This window comes from Ambystoma mexicanum, chromosome 12 (genome assembly GCF_040938575.1).
Source record: "Ambystoma mexicanum isolate Mex_15411 chromosome 12, UKY_AmexF1_1, whole genome shotgun sequence".
Taxonomy (NCBI): Eukaryota; Metazoa; Chordata; class Amphibia; order Caudata; family Ambystomatidae; genus Ambystoma; species Ambystoma mexicanum.
Window position 1 is genome coordinate 1,099,324,563 of NC_090936.1, and position 27,909 is coordinate 1,099,352,471.

Below are 27,909 nucleotides of genomic sequence, written 5' to 3' on the forward strand. Positions count from 1 at the left end.
TCGGTGAGAGTGGCCCAGTTGCAGATTCAGTGCAGTTTCAGTCATGAATTTAGCAGGGGGGAGGGGGAGAGAAAGCAGAAGCAACGAGGAAGGTTTTGAGGTGCTTCCGGAACCGTAGATGGTTCTCCTCAAGTTTCAGGGAGGCAGGAAGGCTGTTCCAGAGGGAGGCCCCTTCCGCGGAGAGAGATCGAAAAAACGAAGGCGGACTCCATAGGAATCCAATGGTTTTGCACTTTCATGGGCATCTCATGTTGGCATAAAACGAATTGAATATCCAATACCGAGGAAGAAAGCATGGGGGAGATGTGCACGCTCCTCCTCCAATTAAAATGGCTGAAGCAGCGAACCAAGGCGTAGAAACATTACGTCTTGCTTTTACTTCTTCATTTCCTGCTCTAACCCATGCACAATGACCCCCACATATTTTCTTGTACTGGGGCAGAGGATTTCCTTTGGAGTAAACAGATCTACATCATGTAGTCCTACTTTCAAGCAGGTGTATCTCCCTCCGTTTTACTCTTTGGAGAGAATGCAGGTTTACAGTAGTGTATTTTCCATTTTCCTTTAGTTTCCTGCAGTAGTATGCCCCATTAGTTTGTGCACAGGTCTATTCAACCTAAACCCTGCAAAGATTCCCACACACATACTTTTCTGTTTGCGCTATTCCCAGGCTTCTCAGACAGGCAAATGTTGGACATATCCCATAATTGTTGTACTCAGGCCAATATAGTAAGTTCATTTAAGATGGCACATGCAGGGGGCAGTGTGCTTTCAATTCAGTGCTACTGGCAGGTGATGATAGTGATTTCTTACCAAAAATATCATGAAATAGTGAATAATTTCTTTTTGTGATTTTAGAGTTTCTTTTTGAATTAATTTCCACACAGAGAGCAGAGTACCAAACACACCTTCTCCTCTTCCCTTGTGGCTGGATCCAACTAACCTAAAAGTGTGGACATCTTATAGATATCACTTGCTCCAGGGGGATGAAGTTAAAGCTGGGCTCTTGCAACCTACCCAATGCAGAATTCCATCAAAGAAAATCAAGTACATTTGCAATCATTTAGAAGCGGATCCCTTCTGAAAAGAATTCCAGGTAGAAGTAGCCTAATATGAAAACTTAGGGAGTCTCAAATCTCTTTCCAAGACCTCTCTATGCACCTACAATGTGGAGACATCGAATTTGTTTATGATTTTTGCCTCAAGGTCTGTATGCTTCATTCCGGCTGCTCCAGAGCAATAAAGTAAATCCTATTTCTTAGAAGACATGGACTATGAGACAACCACATGAAAGGTCGATTAATGAATTATTGCTTTTGTCTCAGACGCAGTGAAGTTCATCTCACTTCTTTAATATGTCAGAGAAGAAAGTACATAGCATCCTGAGCCGGGCAAGTTGTAATCTATGGTGTCGAAACCAACCCCTAGATTGAGATACTTCTCTACCCGTCTCAAAAACCAAAGTAATGCAACGCAATACAATATCTTGAGATACTACTATGGAGAACAAACCACAGTGGAGAACGATCCAAGCTGCTGCAAATTATTGAACTATATGTCTGATTACAACATAAATACAGATTGGAATATTATATAGTTTGAGGAGGAGGTTCATACTAAAGTTTGTGAAACGAGAAGTGGTTTGTAGATGCATGATTGATGTAAAGTCCTGATGAAGAGTGCAAAGCTTGAAACACAAGTATGGCTTGAAATGCGCTCTGAAAGGAGCTTAATACATATCTTGAAAGGTTTATAATTGTGGAAATCCTGATAGTTTGGCGCATACCCAACACCTAAAATGTGTTTTGTGTTATATCCCATTTCTGGCTGACATTGCAGTGATAAAGCTGCATGCAAGGTCCTTAAACTGTATTTGTCGTATTTATAACGTGGCCTTGTAGAGGTGAAAACATGACAAAAGAGAGAGCAGCAGTTGTTGGCCTAATTTTATTCTGTAAAATGGGTACACCTAAACATGCCACACAGGTCTTTCTATTTGTTTGTTTCTCCTTTTAAGGTAAGTTAAAAAAAATATTCTGTATTAAGGATATTAAAATCACTTTGCTCCATTAGTGAACAAGCATTTACAACTCTCTATTGATAATTTTTATTGGTAGTAAAAAAGAAGGTCCAGGAAAAGGTGGTAACATCTGAAATTGAGAGGTGGCAGGCAGGAATACGTTGAAGGAGGAGGTTGTAAGGTCAAAGGTATGGCTGTAGAGGATTAGGAGGAGATACCATCTGGATTGAGGTGTAGGAAGGAGATGGTAGGAAGAGGCAAGAGAGGTGGAGGTGTTTGAGAAACCTGAGAGTATCCTCACTCCTACTCACCCTGGATCCTCTTCTCAGGTGGCCAGGGAAAGGCCATCTCTTTTGGATCCTGACCCTGGGGGCGGAGAAGCGAGGATCACCTGGGTGCAGGGTCCTTGGGGCTTGGGAGTGGGGCACCCACAGGCTAGACATAGTATCCCCCTTTCCCAATTGAAGACCAACCTAACCCTCCCCCAGCCTTTATAGACTATTGTAGAACATCCCTCCCATTTCCCCACACTTTACCTATGGCAGTACTGGGACAAGGGAAGTGGCAACTAGGAGTAATGAACACTAGTAACTCCTTTCACCACTCCTTACTGAGACGAAGAAGATGCCTGCCAAGTACTGTGAAGGTCAGGCATGTCCCTTTAACTATGGTCAGGCAAGTCCAGTTGGGAGCTTACACCTGCAACCTGTCAAGTGACACCTGCAACCTGTCAAGTGGTTGCAGGTGTATAAAAGGAGACCAAAGGAGCAACAAAGAGAGCAACAGGGAGGCCTGTTTGGGAGAGACCAGCAGGGGACCCTTTCCGCAAGGAGGCAGCCGTGGTGGGACCCAAGAGGAAGCCAAGACGCCGGCAGAAGTCCCAGCAGACCTGTGGAGCACAGAGCGAGTTGGGCGTTAGACTGCTACAGGTATTGGGAGCCTCATGATTGTCAGAAAGCAGCCAGAGCAGTGGGAAAAGGAACAAAGAAGAAAGGACGCTGTCCATGTCCGTAGCAGAGGAGCAGAGCTGTTGGCATGTGCTGGGAAGCACCCGGAGTTCGAGCGGGGCTCACAGAGACCAGCCCGCCAGCCTGCAAAGCGGAGGAGAAGCAGCGGGGCTGCCAAGGACCGGTGAGTGCATGGTTATTGCACTCGAAGCCGGGGCACTCCTAGGGGCTACGCATGAGTAGCAAAGTGCCGTAGCAAGCAATATTCAATATCAAACTGAATGAAACTTGAAGCAAAGTTGAATTAAGTAAATTGAATACCAAATTGAATGAAAAAATGTATTGAATACTGAACTGAATGAAAAGTTGTAGCAAAGTAAAATTGAATACAAAGTAAAATTAAACTTTATGGCCAACGCTGTTAGCTGTTGAAAGCCAAAAGGGAACAAAAATGTCCATTTGAAAACTACTTACAAAAATAAGCACAAGTGTGAAAGAGTGTGACAGAAAGGTGGGAAATCAATAAGACCACCACAAAGTGAACTATATGAATGGAGACAGTGTGGCAAGGCCAAAGATTGGCATAAGAAGTGCAACACATTGCGGCAAAGTCATGTGAATTGGGACACAAGGCAAATGCAGAAGAACCTGTGTGGGCTGATGAGCCTAGGGTTCCTGGTTGCGTGACCTGTGATGGCTGGACTGTGTGATCAGACAACAGCACATAGACCAGGGAGCCCTAAATTGTGAAAGCCAAAGACATTGTGAAACACACCAAGAAGGAGAACTGTAAGTGAACTGTTGATGAAATTCAGAAGGAGGTTCAAGTTGACCTCGAGTTGTGTTGAACTTTGAAAACCGGCGACAAGTACAAGTTGCTACGTTGGGATCTTGGGGAAGGGAACCCTGAGACTGGATGAGTTGCAGATGCTGTCTTGAGGACAGAGTATCAAGACCCCTTTCTTTTGAACTGCGTTGCCTTGAACTTGGGGAAGAGAATCCTGTTGGATTATGTGGAACTGTATTGCTTCGAACCTGAGAAAGCTAATCTTGAGACCATTGTGGAACTTTCTTGAACTTGGGGAAGGGGAGCTGATAAGGAAGCGAAGAGCTTGAAGAAACTAAGAACTCTGTGTTAATCACCATTCCTTTTATTATTGACATCCCTACATGTTGTTTAGCTTTACCTCAGACTTTCCTTAGTCTCGTTCAGGTAGGGAAATCCTACCTTAGGGTAAGTTAGGCCTTCTACCATCCTGACATTTGAGTTAATACATTATTTCTGTTTGAACTTTGAATCTGTTGTCTGTGTCTTGCTTCATGATGCCTTAACAGGTGGTAGGATATAGGGGTCAGGAGGAGGTGCGAGGCCCATGGGTGACATTGGCAAAATCATATCTGGAGGAGAGAGTGGTACATAGGTGGTGGGAGAAAAATAAAGACCTTTAGGAAGTGAAGGATAGAGTGAGGAATGACAAGATAAGGACAGAAGGAACAGGAAAGTTCCAGCAGGCCAGGCTAGCCCTATGCAGGACCAAATGGTGGGGGAGGAGCGATACGTGGATAGGGCGATTTCAGTCCACTCAGAGAGGCAGATGGGAAGAAATCCACAGTATGCTCTGCCAGACCCAGCTATCCCTCTCAGATATTCCCGACGGTCCTCACTAGGGACCCCTTTGCTCACAAGACTTGTTGCCAGCAATAGTCATGGGGTATGGGACCCCGGAAATCCCTCAACTCATTTGGATAAACCAATGGGGTTCAGGTTATCGTAAACTCACTAAATAAAGGACGGTAACCTACAGTGAACCCTAGAGACTTGGACATTGCCAACAGAGGACCAAATATCCAACTGCCCTTTTTGACGGAAAGGAAAGGAGGAGGCGGTAGCAGTCTGAAGGAAGAAGAAGGAGCAAAAAGCCACAGAGGTCGCAGAGTGGGAGATGAGCTCCAAAGCAGAGCCACCAGAACAAGCCACGCTGGAGGAGGGAGACGCTTACAGGCACTTGCCTGGAGGCATCGCATACGGGAGGAGGGAGACTCAGGTGCAAGGCAGTGGCTGCAAGACCCGACATGGACTTGCAGAAAGGCAAAGGTTCCATTGGCGGTGGTACGAGAGACCGATGCAGGAACCATGAGAGACTCTGGGCAACTGGGGCAATTGGCCAGGTAACGGCACTATGGTACAGCCACATGTTACACCGCTGAGCCAACCAAAAGGAGTTTGGTGGACCCGGGACGTGTTGCAAATCTGAAGGACACTTGGGAAAACAATTTGAACCCCGAACAAGTAGAAAAAAAGGGCTAAAAGGGTACAATTCCCCCACATGAGATGTCAGTCTGGGGAAACCTGGAACCCACAGTGCCACAAGAAAAGAAACAGGCAGACATTATACAATTCTCCTCATATGATATGTTGGTGCGGGGAAACATGGAACAAACATTGCACACACAGAGAAACATTAGCAGTTCGCAGAGAAACATTAACAGTTGTGTAAAAGTTAAACCCCATACTGGCAGGCAAAGTTGTTTGTTTGTTTTTTGCATTTATTTATAGCGCAATACCTCGTCGGTATCTAGGGGCTATTCTCATTGTGTAAGGGTAGGTTATGTCTAACTTGCTATCTTTTCAAAGCGTGAGTCCGGGATTCAAACCTGTGTTTGCTCAGCGTGGTCTTGCTTCCAAGACCCGCGGGTTGCCACAGATCTATCCTCCCGTCCTCCCGTTGTGTGAAGTAGAAATCATTCCTGGCAGGCGAGTAAACCAGGAGAGGAACAGTTGTGTAAAAGTGAAACCATTCCTGGCAGATGAGTGAACTGGGAAAGGAACAAGTTGTGTGAAGTAGAAAGCATTTCTGGCAGGCGAGTAAACCAGGAAAGGACAGTTGCTTTAAAGGAGAACATTTTTGTTGTTATAAAGAGTGTGGCGGGAAGGAAATATTTGCCTTATCCTCTTAACAAACTATTGTACAACAAAAGAGACTTGCTTTGCCATTCTGACAAGAGTATTGTACGAGAAAGACTGTTGTTACATCCTTCAGAGTAATCATGTTGGCATCTTGAAAGGAATACTTTGAGAGAAACAGTTGCTTTTGTTTAAAAAAAGTATTCTATAGGAAAACTGTTATTATATCCTTCTGAGCAACTATTTCAACATCTTGAAAGGAATACTTGGTGATAGAAACAGCTACTTTGGTTTTGAACCAGTGTTCTATGGAAGAGACATTTATTTTGCTAGTTTGAGAGATGTGTGGGATGAAAGAGACAATTTACATTGAACTGAATAGAATATTGTTGGAACAGTGCACTTTCAAAAGTCTTGCGGAATTGATCCAGGGGAAGGGAGTACAACCCTGGGAACACAGACTACTTTATAGGAGTTAACATTTCAAACTGTTGCACATTTCTGTTGAGCTGGAAACAGATGCATTTCCCTTGCACAATTTGATTGTATATGTTAGTGTGAGGGTCAGATATATTTTGGACACAAGGTCCCCTTTGTTTAGTTTTAGTTTGCTAGGTATGAACATTCCTGTTAGGATAGGGACAGATAGTCCTTTATCCCAACCCCTTTTATTTTTAATAAACATGGCAAATGTTGAGAAAAGTACAACTATGTTTCTGTCTCTCATTTCTGACCCCTCGCAGTATGTTGAAGTAATGAACACGTCACCCAAGACATAAAACATTAGTCATTGGCCATGAAAGAGAGTGGGCGATATGAACTATTGTGAAGGATCTTAACATGCCAGATTAGGTCTTAGACTAATAGCTTATCGGCCAGCCTTGTGTAGACACACAGACTGAATGTACATGCCAATTCCTTATGTTACTGTATATAGTTCACTATAAAGGGTCTCTTTTTTATGTAGGTTCAAAAGGAGTAAACATTGATGAAGTATCATGGACTGTCATTCTGGTAGTTGTTAAACTGCATTTTCATTTCCAGTGCAACCAAAGTGGAGCAATATGTCATTCCCTTCCTTCCATAGAATAGGTCCACATTTGTGCATCTGCCACTTTATTGGCACTGTGGCATGACGCAACAAAGCTTTTGAGGCCAGAGACCTTAAAAAGACTTTCTTTTCACTTCCTACCTTTATGCACCCAAAATGATTTCTGCATTTAGAAAAATAAAAAAAAGAGTTGGTTGGCTTCTTGATCTCACATGTACTTTTGACCTATTTTCAGTTTGTGCACTTCACTTTACTATTTACCAAAGTAGTGCTGAAGCAAGACACACTTGTTTCCCAGTGGACTATGTCCTTGAGAAATAATTTGATAGAGTTAATTTTATAGACACATTGGGCCTCATTACAAGTCCGGCAGTAACCCTGCCGCTGCTACTGGTGGGTTGCCGCCGGTCTTGCAAGATTTACCGACGTCTGGCTTGCCGGTAACACCAGGGGATTACAACCCCACCACTCCGGGAAGTCAGGCACCGATAAATTGTAAATCCCCATTACCATTTGAGTCCCATTGGACTCAATGGGAATGGGGACCACGGAAGCACCAGCACCGTTAACAATGGTGCCGGTGCTTCCGTGAAACTCTGCGGGTGGGTGCCGTTCGGCTCGCGCGGCTTGACCCTGGTGGGCGGGACGGCACCCGCCCACAGCGTCATACTGTGCCGGTCTGGTAACAACAGTGCCAGTAGGCTTACCGGCACGGTAATAACCGCACCGGCACAGTTGTAATGAGGCCCATTGTTTCTCTGGATATTAACTTCTTTGCAGTCTATTTTTCTTGAAGAGGGACTAGTGAGTAAAAGTTGGATTTTAAACAAGGAATAAAAAGCCAGGCAGTAACATTAATTACATGTGCAAAAGTCTAGCGTATGAGTTGTACATGTGTAATTTACGTTATGGCTCTTGTTCGGTTATTTGTATGGCAGAGAGGAGACACGGATAGTAAGTTATGATTCCACCTCGCCCCTCCTCCTCGCCATGCAAATACTCCAGCATTTATGCCAGCATTATTTTCATGCTAGGGCCAATGCTGTGGATTCCTATGGAGTCTGCCTGCATTTTACACCAGGAAAATGCAGGCAGATTCCATAGCAATCCATTGTATAAGCTGCCTGCTATGCGTAAATGCCAGGCAGCGTTTACTCATTTGTGCACAGCAGAGTGCAAAAGGATGGCATAAATGCGAGTAAAGGACCTCCACCTCTGACTACGCCAGGCAAACGTTGAAAATTACTATGCAAAAGGGTAAACATAACGGATACCCTCTGCATAATTTACATGGAACTAAAAAATGAGCTCCGCAGTATTTATTTTTGACACATATAATTAAATTGCAGTGTTTCTGGGGCATATTTGGGAAGTAGGGCGGACCTGCTTTTCTGAAGTGGATCGTTTCAATAATGGTTAGTAGAAAGAATAAAAGTGTAGAAATTCTGTTTTGTGCGGATGTTCACACCAGTGCAAGCTCTGTCAATGCCTTCATGTTTCTTCTCTTACTTGTCAGTGACCAGGGAAATGATGGTTTTATTGTCAGTCATTTTATTTTCATGTGCCACTATGGTGATGTGCCTAGTACAAAATACTATAATAGCATAACATGTGTAAAAGCAAGTTATGATATGATATGGTATTTATAACGCGCCTATACACAAGTGTTTCAAGCGCGACGAGGCAAGGGAGGGGAACAAAGGGAGGACAGGCAATGATCCTACTAGGCCAGGTGTCATGCAGATCGCGCAAGTGCATGGGATAATATCCGAGGGTGGCCAGGTGACCAGTGCAGTTTCAGTTTCAGCCAGGAGGTCAGCAGGGGAGAGGAGGAGAAAAAGCAGAAGTAAAGAGAAAGGTTTTGAGGTGCTTCCGGATCCGGAGATGGTTCTCCTTAAGTTTCAGGGAGGCTGTTTCAGAGGGAGGCCCCAGCCAAAGAAAGACATCTAAAGTTGTACTGATATATAACTTCTTTATATTATTTTCTCTTTTATCAGGTGTATTTTTTACGGAAAGGGAAGCTAGTTATCATTTGATTTCCTTTTCTTTTTATTGTGCAATTACATTTGGATAAAACCCAGCAGTGAAATTAACTCAAGCAAAAAAAGGCTTTTAATGTCTGTATATTTATTTATTTAGACATTTGTAAAGCGCATCTAACCCGAGATATCTGGGTGCCAGTTTTTCTTTTCAAAGTACATATAGTATTATGACATATCACTTAGCAGTTAATGTTATAGTTCGGTTTGGTAGTAGAACACATATTCATGCTTACATACATAACAAAGGTCTAGTTTAGCAGTTCAATTTCGAAGGAAAGCATATAGATGTGCAGTAATGGGAAGCATAAAAATGCAGAGTGGTATGAGGGAGCTTGAGATTAGTTTGCCTGATCTTGTGTAACTAGCTAAGTTTTCAAACTTTTTCGGAAGGCCCATAAGGAGGATTCCGCTCTTAATGAAGATGGTAGTGGGTTCCAGTGTTTAGCCGCAACCACTGGGAAGCTGTTGCCCCGTGCTTTCGGTTATTTGTATTTGGGGATGGTGAGTAAGTGGATGTAGGCTACATGGGTAGGTCTGTTGGATTTGTTCTTTGCAAAGTTGTTGGATAGGTACTTGGGAGCTGTATTCGATAACAATTTGTGTATCAGGGAGAGATTTGAATAGGATTTGATCATGGACCGGCAGCCAATGGGCTTTCCTTCTTGCCACGCTAATGTGGTTGTTCTTTGGGATGTTGAGCTCTGCTCTTATGTCGTTATTTTGGATCACCTGTAGTTTTTTTATATTGCGTTTGTTAGTTCCAGTGTAGAGGGCATTACAGTAGTCTAGTCTGGATAAGATGAGGGCTCTAGCCAAGGTGATACAGCTCACTGAGGACAGGAAGGGTCTACAAGCGTTGATGAGATTAGATATGTAGGCTGTCACCATAGCCGTTGCATTGACTTGTCTAGTTAGGTTGAGAGCAGAATCAAGGTAAATGCTCAAGGTTTTTACTCCCATGTAGCCTACATCCACTTACTCACCATCCCCAAATACAAATAACAGAAAGCACGGGGCAACAGCTTCCCAGTGGTTGCGGCTAAACACTGGAACCCATATATAAACTCAAACAAAATATGATTCCTGGTCGAAATTAAACTGGATGAATTAACATAGGTTCAGTGTAACTGCTTTCAAAACACTAGCAGGCACAAAGAGACCCAACACGGACACAGAGTTATTACTTGTTATGTTTAGCTCACACATAATAAAGAAAATGTTAGGTCAGAATTGAGACATCAGTGAGATGCTAGTTTGAAAGATGACACAATTCAGTCGACAATCTCAGTAACCTAATAAAGTGGGCATAGTAATGGCACAGTTTACATCTGTTTCCTGTGGAATTACTTCCAGGTTACTTTGGGAATTTAAGCACTTGTCTATGGACATCCTATTGCCCTGGCGTCCTGAGTTAAGGATGGATAGAGCCAAAGGTCGACAGAGCAATAGTTGACAGCTAATCTCTTTCTCTATTTGATTCTTTGTCCCCTGTTGGCTTCTGTTTGCCATCAGTCATGCCTCAAACAAAGCACTCACCAACATTCAAATCAACCTTCACCACACCACTGAAACAACTAATTACATACACCTGCATTCTACTGAACACACACACACACACACACACACCCCCCCTATTCCTCACCTTCGCTACACTACCTTAACCACCACTCTCTCATCCACAGGGACTAACAAGTGGTGGTCTTGCCACCATTTAAAAAGACTCTCTCACACTTAGCAACCTCACCCACCCACCACACACATACTTTGAAGCATTCTCCCTCAGCTACTCCCCTCCATCATAGCTGCACACATCCACCTTGTTTACCGCTCCCCAACAGGCAATCCTAACTGATTGGCCTTACTCCACTACTGACAACCACAGCTCCCCCTGCACCAACATCTAACTTGATGGTTTTAACCCATGTAGTTCCCAACAAGACAGCAACCCCTTACTGAACAGTTTCCTCATTACCTCGCACCTATGATCTCACCCAACAGATCATTTACCCCACACACATCGCTGTCAATACCACTGAGCTTCTGATTTCTTGCAAAAATGACATCTCTGTGCAAACTCGAATTTCGATATAGTGGTTTGACCACTTTGCGATCCCCTTCACACTCAGCCTGGCACACATAACATCTACCCGTCTGCCAGGCATCGCCCACGCCCCTAAATCAGACAAAACACACACATTACATACACTGCCTTAGCACCACTCATAACACCCCATCTCCCATCAAACGCATCCCTCCAGACGCCTCAACAATTACAACAACACTATCACCCAGGCACTCAACAAAATAGCACCCCTCAAAAAGCCCAAAACCACCACCACAGTTCAACCATTCATTCCTCTCCATGAAATAAGAAGCCCTGATATCTGGACTTTCCATCGAAAATGAATTCATCGAATTAATTTCCATCGAATTTTATTAATGAAAATACTTTCCATCGAAATGCATTTTCATTGAATAAAATTCAATGGATTTCGATGGATTTTAGGTTTAGGCTTAGGGTTAAGGTTAGGGCAAGTAGAAATAGGGTTAAGGTTAGCGGAAGGGTTAGAATTAGGGTTAGGGATTGGGGTAGGGTGGGGGTGCCCTTGGGGGTTGCAGGGGTTAAGGGGATCACCCCATTAAATAATAATTACTAAAACGTTCCATGAAGCTGGTCAGTGCCAAAATACTTTGATGTGTTCAGCACTAGACAGCTCCATGTAACGTTTTCACATGTAAAATAAATGCATGGAAATGCTATCTTTTACATTTAAAAGTACATATCCATCGAAATTTGTCCATGCCTATATTCGATGGACAAGTTTCAATGGATATGTACTATTACATTTAAAATATAGCATTTTAATGCATTTATTTACAATGGAAAATGTTCTATTGAAACATTTTTGATGGAACATTTTTCGTTGAAAAGACCATAAACCAGAAGCCCGCACCCTGAAATAGCCTGACACAAGAACCAATTAACTGCCACCGGAACACCCCTCAAACACTGCTGCAACAAATAGAAGATGTCCATATGCAATACCAACCCAGCCCAACACCTCAAAGAACTCCAATGCACCATCAATCACACTTAGAACCTTTACAGAATTGTCACCAAACAACTACCCACACCTTCCAAACCCCCATTAACCTCCGTATGCAACTCCCTGATGTATTACCTCAACTCTATAATACATAACATTAGATGAGCCCTCCCCACAGCACCCCCACCCCATAACCCTAAACCTGCCAACACATAGAACACATTCCGCCCCATCGACAATAACACCGTCATCATCCTCGCAGCAAAGAAAAAAACAGCACACTCCCGGACGATGCCTGCCGACGCAAAGCTGCATCCAACTGCATCACTTCCCTGGCTCCACACTGACTCAACATCATCAACTCCTGTCTCACACATGGTACAATTCCCTCCACACTTAAAAAAAGGAAAAATGTGTCTCCTCCTCAAAACGTCATCACTCAACCCCACGCTCCCTGTAAACCTACATCCTATAAGTATCCTGCCATATCTGGCCAGAATCATGGAACACTTTGTCACCAGCCACCTTCAAAAACACATCACCACAAACAACCTCTTTAACCCCTTCCAATCTGGCTTTCGACTCCGCCACAGTATTGGGATGGCTACACTTCACTTCCTCAATGACCTCCACAACATCACAAAGGACACACAGCCCTCCTCATATTCCTCGACCTCTCCACAGCCTTCAACACCCCCAACCACTCCTTTCTCCTAAACATCCAATCCCACAGGATGGAACTCTCAGGCACTTTTCTCAACTGGTTCACCTCCGTTGACACTGACAGGGCACACATTGCCTCCATTCCTCTAATTGATCCGATCCACTCCAGTGAAGTACAGGGTTTCCCAAGGATCCTCCCGATATCCTCTCCTCTTCAACATATATGTAGAATTCTTTCGACAGTCCCTTAGTAACCACAACATCCATTTTCACCAATACACAGACTAGATACAAATATGGTTACACGTCTCACCCCCTCACAACACCACACCCTTTAAAGCTGTCTCTCCACATTTACCACCTGATGGACACCCACTTACTCAAACCCAGCCCCACCCAAAAAGAATACCTCCTCATCGGTACCCAAGGCACATTCCTGACCTCACACCCTAGATTGACTCACCACAGACAACCCACATATATCCCACTCAACAACAGCCAAATCTCCAGGTTTTACCATCGACCCTCACCTTACCTCCAAACACCACATAGCTGCCATCACCAAAACATGAAACCTAAAACTGCACCTCCTATGCAATATAAAACATATCCGCCCCCCTCCGACAAGCACAAGTTTTGTCCAAGCTAAACCCTGGGGATGCTCTCCATGTAAGCCATGCAGAACACAGCGGCGAGACTCATCCTGCACCTACCCAAACACTCACACATCACTCCTGATCTTTCTCAACTCCGCGAGCTACCCATACCCCCAGAGAATTGCTTTCAAAATGTTGTGCAAAATGCTGTGCATTGTATAAAAAGCCATCCACCTACTAAACCACTTCTTACCTCCACAACACACTAAACCCCATCACCTACACAGACACGAGACAAGCTAACCAACATCCGCTATGCATTCACTCTGCAAACTAACATGCACACAAAAACAAACTTCACCCACTGGGCCTCCAGAACCTGAAACACCCTAACACTCCACATCTACCCTGAACCCTCCATCATCACTTTCCAAAATAGCCTGAAAACATACCTCTTTCTTCACATCCAATTCTGCCACACCACCTCCCCTGCCATCACCTATCTATCATTTCTTCCTATACTAGCCTAAAATATTTTGTAATTTCTGTTTCACCTCCCACCTTCTGAACTATTGAACCTTGTAAGGTGCTCCGAGACTCCCTGCGTAGGGCCAGCACTGGACAAAAAATCTAATGAAATAAAATAAGAGATTAAATGATTCTATTTGCATCCAAACCATCTAGCTAGTGTTTCTTTCTTTGGATGGCGTTTACCAAATGCTAGGATAATTAACTCCTCCGGACCTTGGATTGCTTGTTGAGGATTTGTCAACCAGTTCCGGGCCAAATAACTACAATGTATGTGCAGTTTTACTATGCGTCAATTACTCTTGTCTATGTTCCTCCACACTATACACAATGTTTCCACCCAGTGTGCATATAAAATTGCTCATTCGGTATGATGTTAAGGGAATGGTTGGTCCAGAAAGTCTCTCACAATTCCGTTTAGCAAATTATTGCATTGGTCACATTATCTGCGACTCAAGGATACATGAGTTGGTTCTATGTTTCCAATTAAATCTGCACATTCATCTGGGACCCTCATCTTTAAATAGTTGTTGAAGATGTTTACACTTGTCAGTAAAACTCGGAGCAGGATCTTCACAATCATCATTCATCTGGAGCCCCCTTTCTTTAAATGGTTTTTAAATATGTTTACACCTGTAAAGTCCACTGTAAATGAGAGAGGGTATGTTAATGTTCTTCTAGAAGATGGATTTACTTTAGTCATTTCTGAATATTTAGTTGATATGCGATCAGAAATGATATCATCAAAATATGATCTTCAATGCTGTTATTGACAGCAACAGTGAATTGTTAATTACCCAAGTATTATTCCATTCCCAACAACATTTGCTGAGACTATTAGATGTATCTGCAGAGCCCTTATACAATCAGGATAGGCCCCCAGTGACTCCAGGTGATCATCAGGAATGCTCACCTGATCAAGGATGTAATCTTAATCCTAGAGGCCCTTTTTGTATAAATACAGAAAAAAAGAATTGCATATACAGAACAGGCTAAATGGAAATCCACAGAATGCATGGTCGCTGGTGCCTTAATAATCTCACAGGTCTTTCAGGAATTTGGCCTGGCAGCGGGGTCTCTCTAGCTCCATGGGCTGCAAAATTCATGGGAGTGAACACAAGGGATTCTGGCTCATTCAAGAACAAGAAAATGAGAGAGGAGATTTTTGATAAACATGATATAATAGCTCTCCAAGAGACTCGGCTAGTCCTGGGATTCAAAGTCGATGGATTTACAATCATAGAACAATTGGCACCCAGCCAAAGTAATGGGAGACCAGCCAGGGTCTACTTTTGGCCCTTAGAAATTCCATCTTGAACACCATAGAAGTGGTGACCAATGTGAATCTGGGGATTTTAGCTGTAAAAGCCAAACAATCAATCGGAGGAGCCTTATCGAGGATAGCAGTAATAGATGTTTAGTGGAACCCCTCATCCTCATTACTCCCTGTCTTCCTTGAACAACTGGCGGAGGTCCTCACACTGATTAAGACGATCCATGAAACAGAAAACATCATATTCACAGGGAACTTGAATTCTCAGTGCATTAGATTGCTTGACGTTAATGGTCAGCATAAAGATCCATCGAGGAATGGCAATCTATGGTCAAAGTTCCTGTCAGATTGGAATATGTTGATGGCCAATGGTAACATTATGGGATATGTACTCTTGTGCTAACATTATCTAGGGGTAAACAGGGGTCTATGATTCACTATCTATATCTATCGAAGGACCTATTCAATGCCTGCACAGACCTACAAGTGAAAATGTTGGGATCAAGTGATCATAATATCTTGGTGGGCTGTTTTTTGAATGAAATGAGGCATCAAGCTAGATCTTATTCCTCAGAGGTTAAACGGAATAATGGGGGAAACAGATTGTCAAAGTTTGCAGGGGTGGCCAGCGTTTAAATGAAGGTCTTTCTACGTTTGTTTCCACTTGTATGGATGTTCAGCTGGAATCACTGTGTAATTCATTGTCTTTTGATGATTTTTTGTGGGATATTCACCCCCTCCCCCCCAGGTTCGTAGGTTATTCTCCGAAGATAAATCATATGTACTCTTATGATGAGGAAACCTTCCAAAGCAAGAGAGAAATGAGGAGGGAAATAAAAAGGATACAAAATAATTACCACCTACAAGAGAATAGTGCCAAAAGTAAATGTTATGTTATGTTGAGTACATTTATATAGCGCACGTTCACCCCCCGAGGGCATCATGCGCTCACCAGACAAAAAGATAGAACAGGATTCAGCAGGCAAGATTCAGCACAGAAAGGTCTTCAAAGCCATGCGAAAAGGAAGATGGTCAGAGGTGGCATGCAGGGACAGGGGGAGTGGATTCCAAGACTTGCCTGCTGCTACCGAAAAGGCACATCCACCCATACGCGAGTGTCAAACCAGAGGGATTTGAATCAGGAAGGCTGATTGTGAACAAAGGAATCTCGGGGAAATGAAAGGAGGGAATTTGGTTTGGAAATATTAGTGCCACATTTTTAATTTTTTTTTAATTGATTTGGCTGAAAAATCCAATCTTTCAACATGCATAGAAAAGAAGAAAAAAACATTTCCATTTATCGAAAAGATAAAATTCATTTGATATGATACACAACTTTTCACTTTCAAGTTCATGAATTCATATAACAATTAAGAAAAGATCTTTAAAATATTTGTTAGAGTATAAAAGTCTAAAAGAGTTCAAATCAATTAGAAAACTGTTTAGACTAATATTTAAACTTTCTGTTAAAATCAATTAAATTGCATCCCTCAAATTACCTCATTGCTGCTTTCTAATTTTAACACTTCCAAGAATTTCACAATTGCATAACCAAGGGTTCTTGACTGTATATGAAAGAGATGATTCCATAGCATTTGCTCATTTCCAACAACATGCCCTTCAAAATGTTTTCTAAAGTACGCTATTCTGATTGATAACAAAGTTGGACATTGAACCATGACATGTTGTAAGGTTTCAACTGCTTTTTGACAGTACCGACATAATGCTGAGAGTTGCTTCAGTGGATACCATGTTGCCAAGATTTCCCTCGTCCGCCATAAATTCCATCTAAAGCATAGAAGCCCTGCACGGAGATGACAATTTGGAGATTTTTCTAGATATGGGGCAATAGTACCATATCGTTTGATAGCAAATAGATTTTTAATAAACTCATGGTATGTTAAACATTGTGTCCGTGTGGTAATCCAATCAAATTCCCACAGTTTAATTTTAGCTCTAGTGGGATTAGTAAGAAGTAATTCAATGGAAATATCCACCCCGTGCAAATACTCCTCTGCCTTGGATTTCCAAGAAGTAATAAAAGCATTTTTTGTGAAGTATTGACATAATCAGCTAACATTATCAGCAAATCATTATGGTTAGTTTTAGCCAAACATTTCCGATATAAGGAGAACAGCTTCCATTTATAATGTGCATGCATTGAAATGAAGCCTAATTCATATCTAATCCTAGATATCGGGACGGAAGATGGCAAGTTAAGCAATGTTTCCAATAGTTGCCTTCAATCCTATCCCAATAGGGCTTAGGCTTCCAACATTTAGTTTCTGAACCGTATAAAATTATAGGTAGGACTTTTTGTTTGTAATAATTTACTATTGGCAAGATAGAAAATTTGCAATATTTGTTGTTAATGAGTGCTTGTGACGTTGTTGTTGCAAGTTTCATTTTTAAACTCATATCACAGGGTAGATCAGCATTATGGTTATTTATATTCACACCCAGATAAATATAATTTGAAACTGTTTTTAACTTCATATCATCTAGTTCCCAATGGTTTTTAGCTATTCGTTGCTTGACATTTCCAAAATGAACTATCTGAGTTTTCTTGGTATTTATCGTAATCATATTACTGAGAGCAAATTTTTCCAAAACAATTAACACATTGCGTAGACGTCTAGGAGTTTTTGAAATTAAAACGAGGTAATCCATTTAAAGGAGCCATTTTATAGTATAGTTATCCAATTTCAGAAAATCAGATACGGAATTCTCTAAGCCAATGCCCACATCAGATATAAAGAAATTGTAGAGGGCTGAAGCAAGGATGCAACCCTGCTTCAGCCCTCTCGATGTAGATATAGGAAGTGACAACAGACCATCCTGATTTAATCTAATTTGTATTGACGTGCCATCATGAAACTCAATTAGCCATTTTAAAAATGTCCACGGGCACCCTCTGTCATGCATGCTGGACGTGGTTCTACCTCTTACGCTCATAGAACAGCTAGACCGTTCTATTCCAAATGGCGGTTGTTCGATTCATTGTCGGGAAAGCGACGTCTGCACTTTTCACGTCGCTAAATTCACGTGAATTCTGCTTCGTCACGTGAGCTACGGCATTACGTATATAAGTAGCGTGGAAACTTCACTCGCTGCTTCTGATCGAATCATTTGGCGTTGTGTAGCTGAACCTCCGATCTGCGTCCTTGCAGTTTTCCTCAGCTGCTTCTTGGGCCTTCTATAGTGTGTTTTCCGCCACACGCTGATTCCTGGAGCTGTTTGTTCGCGTGTAATTTCACACGCGCACGTTGTCTTCAAACGCGGCTGTCCTGGGCTACGTGTATCCTGTTAGCGTGCAAATCCACAAGCGCACGTTGTCTTCAAGCGTGGCTGGCCTGGGCTGCGTGAATCCTGTTCGCGTGTAATTCCACACGCGCACGTTGTCTTCAAACGCTGCTGTCCGGGGCTGCGTGTATCCTGTTAACGTGCAAATCCACAAGCGCACGTTGTCTTCAAGAGCGGCGGACCTGGACTGCGTGAATCCTGTTCGCGTGTAATTCCACACGCGCACGTTGTTTTCAAACGCGGCTGTCCTGGGCTGCGTGTATCCTGTCAGCGTGCAAATCCACAAGCGCACGTTGTCTTCAAGCGCGGCGGACCTAGGCTGCGTGAATCCTGTTCGCATGTAATTCCACATGCGCACGCTGTCTTCAAGCGCGGTTGTTCAGGACTGGGTGTATCCTGTTCACGTGCAAATCCACAAGCGCACGCTGTCTTAAAGCGCGGCTGGCCTGGACTGCGTGAATCCTGTTCGCGTGTAATCCCACACGCACACGTTGTCTTCAAGCACGGCTGGCCTGGGCTGTGTGAATACTGTTTGCGTGCAATTCCACAAGCGCACGCGGTCTTCAAGCGCGGCTGGCCTGGATTGCGTGAATCCTATTCGCGTGTAATTCCACACGCGCACACTATTTTCTTTGCGGCTTTTCAGAACCGCGCGTACTTTGTTTATTCCACAAAAGGGCGCTGTTTCCGACTCCTGCATCTGTGATATTAACAGGTGGATTTATTCATTTCTATACTTTTCTCTACGTGGGAAGGAAGCTTTTCAAGGACTGTTGGAAGGTGACAGTGAACAGTACTTTGGACGCTATCCTGTGGTGCAGCAACCCGGTATCTAGCATGAGCCTCGTGCCGTTTGGGATAAGTCTCCCTTACTAATCTTCCCTTCCTTGTCATTTGTTCCAATTCCGGATTTTCCTCAAGAGACTTCTGCTGGATTCTTCTACACCAGTCATAAGGTCAGTGTGTGAATTAATGCCAAATACTGTTCTATCATAGAGAGTCGATTTGGGGCAGTTTCTTATGATACTTTATTTTCTTCTAGGCTGACTTCCTATACTTTACCCACGCCCTTTCCAGTGATCCATCTCTCTGCCTGTTTCATCAGTCAGAGAGTCGTATCATTTGGAAGGTCTAAACTTGACTTCACAACTATCAAATCGTGTGAACAGGGATCCGGAAGACCCTACCATCTGTATCCTTTTGAGTACTGTATCCTTTTCAGTCAATACTTTGGTGCTTTATGACACCCTCGATCCATTCGTTTTTTTAATAATAAGTCTAAGGGTACTGAGTCGAACGCTGTTTAGAAATCTACAAAGGCTATGAATAAAGGTTGTTTTTCTGGTGATTGTGTGCAATAAGAGAATTCAGTGTGAGTAAATTGATACTAGTACCAAGACCTGGAATGAAGCCTGTTTGATACCGATCCTGACGTTTTGCCTTGGCTATCCATTGATTAAACTCCTTAAGAATGATACAGGCAAAAATGTTCCCCGGGCAGTCTAACAAAGCTATTGGTCTATAGGATCCTGGGTCCATTCCATCTCCTTTCTTAAACAGTGAGACTATTATTGATCTTTTCCAGGATTGTGTAAGTACACCCCTCAGCAGCACTTTGTTAAAGATTTGATTTAAAATGGAAGCCCATACAATAGGATTTTTTTTATCATACTATTGTCAAGGCCATCAGGCACAGTGGCTCTGGATGTACCTAATTTTGATATGTAATGTATGATATCATCTTTGTCAAAGAATATTCGATGATTCCAGTCAAGCTTTGCCAGACTTGAAAGACAATGAGATAGAGGAAAGCCATACATTTCTCAGTAGTAATTGTTCCAAACAGTCTCTGAAATAGGGTTAATTTGAACAGACGCCTGTGTCTTAAAAGTCGCTTCGTTCAATTACACCCATATATTAGCTGTTGATTTTGATGCCATACACGACAACATATGTTCACTGTCATGTTGATATTGTAAAGCTTTTTTCCCCGGAGCCAATTTTTATATATCAATTTCAAGTGTTTAGTTTCTCTTTCTATAAGTGGAAGGTGATTTAAATTTCGAATGGACCACCTTAGGCTCGCTTTTTTATCTTTCACCATAAGATCAAAAACATGTGTATGTTTGTAAGAATGTTTCTGGATGTTTATTCGAATCTGCACAAACCTCTGCATAATCTTTGTGTAGCACGTTGATTTTTGAACTGTTAAAAGATTAATAAAATCCAATAGAGTAGCCACAGACCATCTCAAGCGATTCCTAGCATTGTTTGCTATAACACTACCTGTGTATAGTAATCTTTTCGTTTCTCAGTGTTATACAACTTCAATGTCCATTTTAGACATAATTGATTGTGATCACTTAGATCTGTTTGTTTAATTACTAAGGAGTTTATTACATCTAGAACATTTTGATTAGTATATATGTAATCTATTATTGCTCTTGCAGATTCTCTATGCCAAGTATAATTGGCCGGGGTATCGCCATTAATCGCTCAATTGAGCATTATATACTGTCTTTGTTGTATCATTTGGGATCATATGACTTCTTCTTCTTTTCACAACTCATTCCTGACGGGAAGAAGGTGGAGATTCAAGTCTCCAGCAATCACAACAAAATGTATGACCTTTTCTGACATTAGAGAGTCAAGAATGAATGAAACATGTTCAAAAAAAGTATCAGGGTGTAAGTGGGTTCTACCCCAATAGATGTTCAATATAACTAATGTATAAACATCCTTTTCAATTTTGAGCATTTGAATAAATGGTGTCGGAGATGTACACATTTGAACAGTAAAATCTTTTGAAATCTTGGTGGCAACTCTACCGCGTCAATGTCACTAGACCTGATGTTACTTAGCTTGGGAGAGTCTACAAATGTTCAATATACTGAAACGATTAAGATCGAATTTAGAATAAGGATGACCATGACATCTAATTATCAATTCATGACAATCTTTGTCATATTGTTGTTTATTGGGTTGCAGTTTGTTTCTGTTTATCGTGCTCCATGGTGTGAAAGGTTCTTTGTTCTATAGATCGATTCTAGGAAAACGGAACTGTATTCATAGCGGCCACTCCTCTCGGACCCAAGAATGTTGGTTGATAAGAGGGAACAGACATTACATTCAAATCAAAACCCTTGTGCCCGAAAGGCTTATCCTGGCCACTCAGAATGTAATGGGCAACAGATTTTCCTTATTTCTTCTCGGATTTCATTATTGATTACATCTGAACCTCCTGATGGGTTTTGAACAGTAGATTCAATAGAGGCTGTTATTTTCTTGTGTGAGCAGGTTACACTAGACTGGATATCATTTCCAGAGCCATCTAGCTGAATTGAAGCAGCAACTAGGTCATCTAGGGGTTTGTATTTTAATGCCAATTGCGATATCCTTGCAAATACATTCTCCTGATTAGTAATGCAATCTTTAAGCACACCAGGTTGTTGTGATGCTATTACTGGTCTTCTTCTCCGCAGCGTTGGTTGATAAAATGCCTCGTTTTAGCTCTAACTTTAGCCCTTTTTTGCGTTAATGCCACATTGCCTTGTGGTTTGGAGGATACAAACAAGTCTTTTTTTTGGTTATATTTGTTGTATTCTCAGCAGTTTTCTTTTTTGAAAAAATGTCAAAAGAGTAAGGCACCAGCAATTTTGTTTGCTCATTTACAAGAAGTGTAGATGGAGAGCAACATCTCATGATATTTATGGTTGCATCTGTATCAGTGAGTTTGACTTGTTCTCCAGCTTCTTCTAGGGGTGGTGCAAATGTACTTACATGTTGTTCAAACTGGGGACGTTTTGGCTTATCTTCATTCACAAGTATTGGCATAATGTTTGGGAGTGCAGTCGACGACAGCTTGTCATCATTGGTTTGTGTTCCTGCAGTTGACAATAACTTGTCACTGCTAGTTTGTGTTCCTACGTTGATCAACTCACAATGTCTAAAGATTTCATACATTTCCGAGGGCGCATTCTTCTTGTTTTGATTTTCGCTCATACATTTTGAGTCTGCTAGTTGGTTAAGAATGACCGTCAGATGATACATTTTTTTGATCTATAGTTTCATGCAATCTGGCTAAAGTAAGTGTTCATTGCTGTCAGTGTATGGTTTACTGCATTAACGTTAGTGGGAATAACTTGGTCTAAATATGGATATTCTATTCTCTAGTATGATTTTTGAATATTCACTGTGGGATTGAAAGTAGGTGGTGTTGGTGGAATGAATGAAGAGGAATGAGAAGAGGGAGAGAACACATGATGGGTTGAGTAGCTAAATGAGTAACGCAATTGGGTTTTAAACTGATCGCCCTGAAAGCTATCTAATGAGATGCCTTTGTTTACTACTGGTCAAGTTATTACTTCAGTTGGGACTTCAATTGGAGAAACTTCCCCCATCTGTATTAAATCTCCTGTATTCAAATGTATAAATAACACCTCACCAGAGCGTCCACGTTAGTCCATGAAATCTAGCGCTTCGTCATCAACTTGTCCTATTACTCTTAACGCTTGATAAGCATCCCTTAATGCTTGTGTGTAGCTACCGTACATGGTTTCGGGTTATCAACAACTGCATTTGCGCAACAAGGCTCTAATTTATCTTGCTGAAAAGGTGTAAAACATGATTTGGTTGTATCTGTAATTACACCTGCAAAGAGAGGATTCAGTATGGAAATAGGGTAACACTGATTAAAAGCTGCTTCAATTGTTGTATCGGGAATGCTAGCTTTGTTGACTGATGTTACATTGGTGAGTGGCCGTGTATTTTCCAACGCGCCAATCTTCGCATTCATTTGTGAACATAAATTGCCTGAGTCGCTCTGAGCAAGAATAGGAACACTAGTCATGCGAGGCACAACAGGACTGCAAAATAAACGAATATCGTCTCCTGTGGATTTTGCCCGGCGGATTGATCTCGCTGCCACGCTTCTCCAAACACTCTTTTTTGAAGTGGCGTGGTCGTTGGTACAGAGATATACCCTTTATTATTTCCAGGCATACCAGATTTAAGGGAATACGGAATTAAGGCCATAACGAATGGAAACGCGGAAAAATAATTGTTCAAAGGTTGTTCAAATGGGAGCCTTTAAATATTAGCACTAGCAACAGATTGCAAGTTGATTTTTGTTAGTAAAAATATTCCAAAAAGTAAATTATCATAAAAAAGACACACAAAATAACCAATCCATAAGCATATGAAATTGCAATGGGGAAGTATTTGGTTATTAAAAGAAACACTTCTATTATAGTACGGTTAAAACAAATAAAAAATGCTCCAACCCAGCCCAGGATAGCCACAGACAGCCCTTAACAAAAAAGCCCTTTCTGAAAAAAAGCAAAAGCGCGAGCGGGGGCTGTATATGGGATTGTAGGTAGGGGAGGCGGTGCTTACAGCACTTAGAAAGTTTCCATGAAATTGAACCTGAAATAATGAAAGAAAAAAAATGATAGTTGCATAGCAACTTTCCAGTCTGAGCCATGGATAAGTTCCTTTCAAAGCCATACCGTTGCTCTAGTAGAATGGACACACTGGGGGACACTGCGTAGAAATCCAGTCACAGCAAGGTGAGACAGAGCTTCCAGCAGCCACAGACAGCCCTTAAAGAAAAAGCTCTTTCTGAAAAAGCGCATGCGCGCAAAAGCTTGGCCGTGGGCTGTATATGGGATTTTGGGTAGGAGAGGCGGTGCTTACAGCACTTAGAAAGTTTCCATGGAATTGAACCGCTGCTCCAATTAGAATAGACACACTGGGGGACACTGCGTAGAAATTCCAGTCACAGCAAGGTGAGACAGAGCTTCCAGCAGCCACAGACAGCCCTTAACGAAAAAGCCCTTTACGAAAAAGCACCACATTTATAAAAAAGCTCTGTGCTCAATAAAGAGTGACTTAAAAAGGACACGTTTCTCGACCGGAAGCCAATGAAGCTGGCGGAGAAGGGGCGACATATGAGCGCCGAAAGGACGGTGAGTTACTGACCTAGCTGCTACCTTCTGAAGAAACTGCAGACGGCGCACAAGGTAAGCAGGCTGAGCCAGTAAAGCGCTTTGCAATCATCAATAAATAAATACCTACGGCAAAGATATAGAAACTGGTCCAGGTCACAGAAATGTCTCGGTCTACAAAAAAGACGGAGAACATATGTTCAGGGCCGTGGGGAAGGCAAACTCGAGGAATTTCTGGTGCATCATAAATATGAGAGACAAGCCTCAGTCAAGCTTCCAAAGTAACCTAATTCAAGAGTCAGAGTGGCAGAAATCTTCTCCTTCCTCTATGGCCAATTAGATTGTGGGGGGAGACTTCCTCTCTGAGAAGTAAATTGGTCCTTAAATTTCAGCCAGTGCACAATAAAGGGTCTGATTAAGAAGTCTTCTGGATCTAGGTCGTTGGGGTCCAATGGTCTGACAAATCAGAAATTTAAATCAGACATTCCCATGTGGTCCTAAATTCTGTATCTTCTATTCAGGGAGGTGATTAGGACAAGAACTATCCCAAAGTCATGGCGCTAGAGTGATGCCTATCTACAAGAAGGGAGATCCGGCAAACTATCACACAACCTCCGCCCTAGATGCAGATAGCAAGATATATGCAGGTTTGGTACTAATGGAGCTGGAAATATGGCACAAGAAGGTAGGCATCCTTTCAAAAAATCAGATAGGCTTCCGAAGGGGTTTGTCAACAACACTAAATGGTCCATTAATTAGCATAGCATTGAGTCAGTCTTTCATAAAGGGTACACAATCCCTCTTTGGTGCATGAGTCGACCTGTCCTAGGCATTTGACACAGTAAATAGAGATCATCTGTTGCAGAAGCTAAGATGCTGGGGTCTCCCAACCTCCCTGCAAGCAATAATTGTAGAGCTTCATGCACGCTCCTACCTGAGGGTAAGGTTGGACAAGCAGGGGAGTTTTTCAATAGGCATCCAAACTGAGCGAGGGGTAAGGCAGTGGTGCATGATAGCCCCCTGCTTATTTAACCTTTACTTGGCCGATTTGGCATTAAAATTGAGAAAGTGTGGTCTGGTTAGACCCCTCGTTTCGGGAGGCTAGCTCAGGTGCAACGTGCTCACCTTGGAAGCAAGACGACGTGGAGCAACACAGGTTTGATCCCCGGGTCCGCGCTTAGAAATCTCTGGGTATTAAGCACATTGTAAATAACCAATTACAATTGCAAAGGTGGGATTGGTGCGTCTGAATTGGGTGGCCTATGCGGATGACATAGTGCTGCTCGATCATACCCTGGTAGGACTCCGACGCTTGCTAGATGCATTGGGGGCTTCTGCTCTAACACATGGTCTAAAGATCAATCCTTCAATACCTAAAATTGTAATATTCAAAAAACCATTGAAAAGAGTACCCTCTTTCACCTGGAGGGTGGCAGGGGAGGTAATGCCAGTTGGGCAGGAGATATTGTACTTGGGATTTAATCTGCCTTCTTCCCTATCGCAGGAGTACGTAAAAGTAATCATGGATGGGAAACTAACCCAGTTGGGATGTAAAATGAATACAATTAAATACGATCAATTTATGTTCTCAGTGACGTTATTTATAAAATTCCTCACTGGTAGGGTAATTCCTGTCTTGCTATATGGTGCAGATATGAACCCACTGAGAAGCACAATAAACTGGGCATGATTGGAAGGTTAACTGTGGAAGAATGTCCTATCACTTCCAATTGTCTGCGTTGGGTATAAACTAGGTCTACAGTCCCTATGCTCCCATGCAGATTGAAGGGTATTATCAACATACAGATCGATTCTGGTACCATTACCTGTATGAGGAGATTAACACAGATCTCCAGGCGTGTAGAAATCCTTTTTAAGTAACTTTGGGAAGTTGGTGGAGGAAATCCTGAGGTCATATGAATGCACGAGATATGATTTAGTGGATAATCCAATGCATGTTAGAAAGTCCCTAAAAATAAATTCAAACAATCTCGGAAATGCTCAGCCAGAAAATACACCAATCATGGTCAATGCAGGGTTATCTGAAGCATTTTCCTAGTCCCTCTGGTAGAGCTGATTTCTTAAGATTCCGTGTGAACATTCTACCTATCAGAGAGATCCTGTTTTATAGGCACAAGGATTTATATTCTGACAATCTATGTAAACGCTGTGATGGCTCATGTGTTGAGAGTCTTTGACATGTCCTGATTGACTGCCAAGGGACGAAGGAACTGAGAGTGAAAAGGTTTATAAAATTCGTGGATGAGGAATGGTGGTTAGACTCGCATTCATTTTGGGAACGCATTAACGTGGGACACAAGCCCATGTTAACATGGGAAGTAATTACAGTACTAAAATAATTCAACTTGCTGATTAAACTGGATTCATCTGCATTCTGTATTTAATTTCTCTTTTTTCTTCTTCTGATTGTTTTCTGGCAAATTTTTCTCTTGTATATAATTTGTAAGAATTGTATTTACTGCTTTGCATTGTTTTATTGGAAATGTGTTGAGATTTTAAAGCAATTATCTGAAGGTGTACTGAAAAAACGCACTGTCAGAACTAGATTGTATCAAGGGAAATCGCTGCATTGTTCTGGGATGTACATTATGGCGGATCCCTTGTTTTTATGTTGTAAATGTACGTTGTTTTTAATCTACTTGTACATGTGTTTATAATGATGTAATGTTTGCAAAACCTATCAGTTAAATGTATATTAAATAAATAAAAATAAAAATAATTTGTATGAAGTTTGCCTTTTGGTTTTAAAAATGGTTTCTTTTGTAAGAATGTGAAAAGTCAATTTTGTTGGCTATACCACATTAAATAAAAGAAATAAAAAAGACTGTACTCATCTACATAGTCATTTTCTGTCACTTAGCACCTTGGGCAGTGTGGGTTGTTGAGTGAGCTTGCACAGTGATGTAAGTGTCTTATTTCCAAACCTAAATAATTACTTGTGTCTTCCATGGTTGACTCTTCGTATTGGTCGGTCAGTGGTTGTGTTGTTGCTGTTCCTCTTGAGCTGCTCTCAGGTGTGCCTCTTGCCACAACAGAAGGATCACTTGCCGGAATCGTGAGATGACCAAATGGTGATGATGGAGTCCTGGATGTTGGAATCCCTGGAGACATGGCATCGTTTTTGTAGGGGCTGGGGCTTCCTGAATCTTAAACACAATAAATGGGTTTTGAGGCACTGCATTCTCAGTTACTTCCTGACTGTAACCACACATCATTCAAACCATTGACTTGCAACATTAACAATGATCTGTTGTCTTGTTCCTGACAAACCTGATGCAATGGACCTCGGGATTATTTCTAGGCATACTGAAATTTGTGATAATTAACCTCTTCTCTACAGATTACCAACCTATTACTGTTAGGCAGAATCCCAGGCAGTTCCCTTAGGGAGCACTACAACAGATTAGGACTACAGGTGAGAGCAATAAATCCCCTTTGGTAGCAGTCTGTACCCCAAAGATTTAGTTGGTATCTGTGGCTGAGCAGTCAGACTTATCTCAAGAGGGAGATGAGCAGTATTCAGGGTTTACACAATAGGTAGTACAGTACTATGGAGCAAGGAAACACT

General features: G+C 42.1%; 1 protein-coding gene across 4 annotated transcripts in view; it reads right to left on the bottom strand.

Annotated features, from left to right (window-relative positions):
- IL15RA (interleukin 15 receptor subunit alpha) overlaps nucleotides 1-27,909 on the bottom strand; it is a 573,938-nt gene that overhangs the window by 44,569 nt on the left and 501,460 nt on the right. For 2 of the 4 annotated variants that reach the window (XM_069629654.1, XM_069629656.1), the window contains one exon: nucleotides 27,266-27,487. The exons of 1 other annotated variant lie outside the window; for it this stretch is intronic. In XM_069629654.1, coding sequence (XP_069485755.1) covers nucleotides 27,266-27,487 — 222 coding nt within the window. The remainder of the gene's footprint in view (nucleotides 1-27,265; nucleotides 27,488-27,909) is intronic. One more of the 4 variants, XM_069629655.1, reaches the window with a different exon arrangement.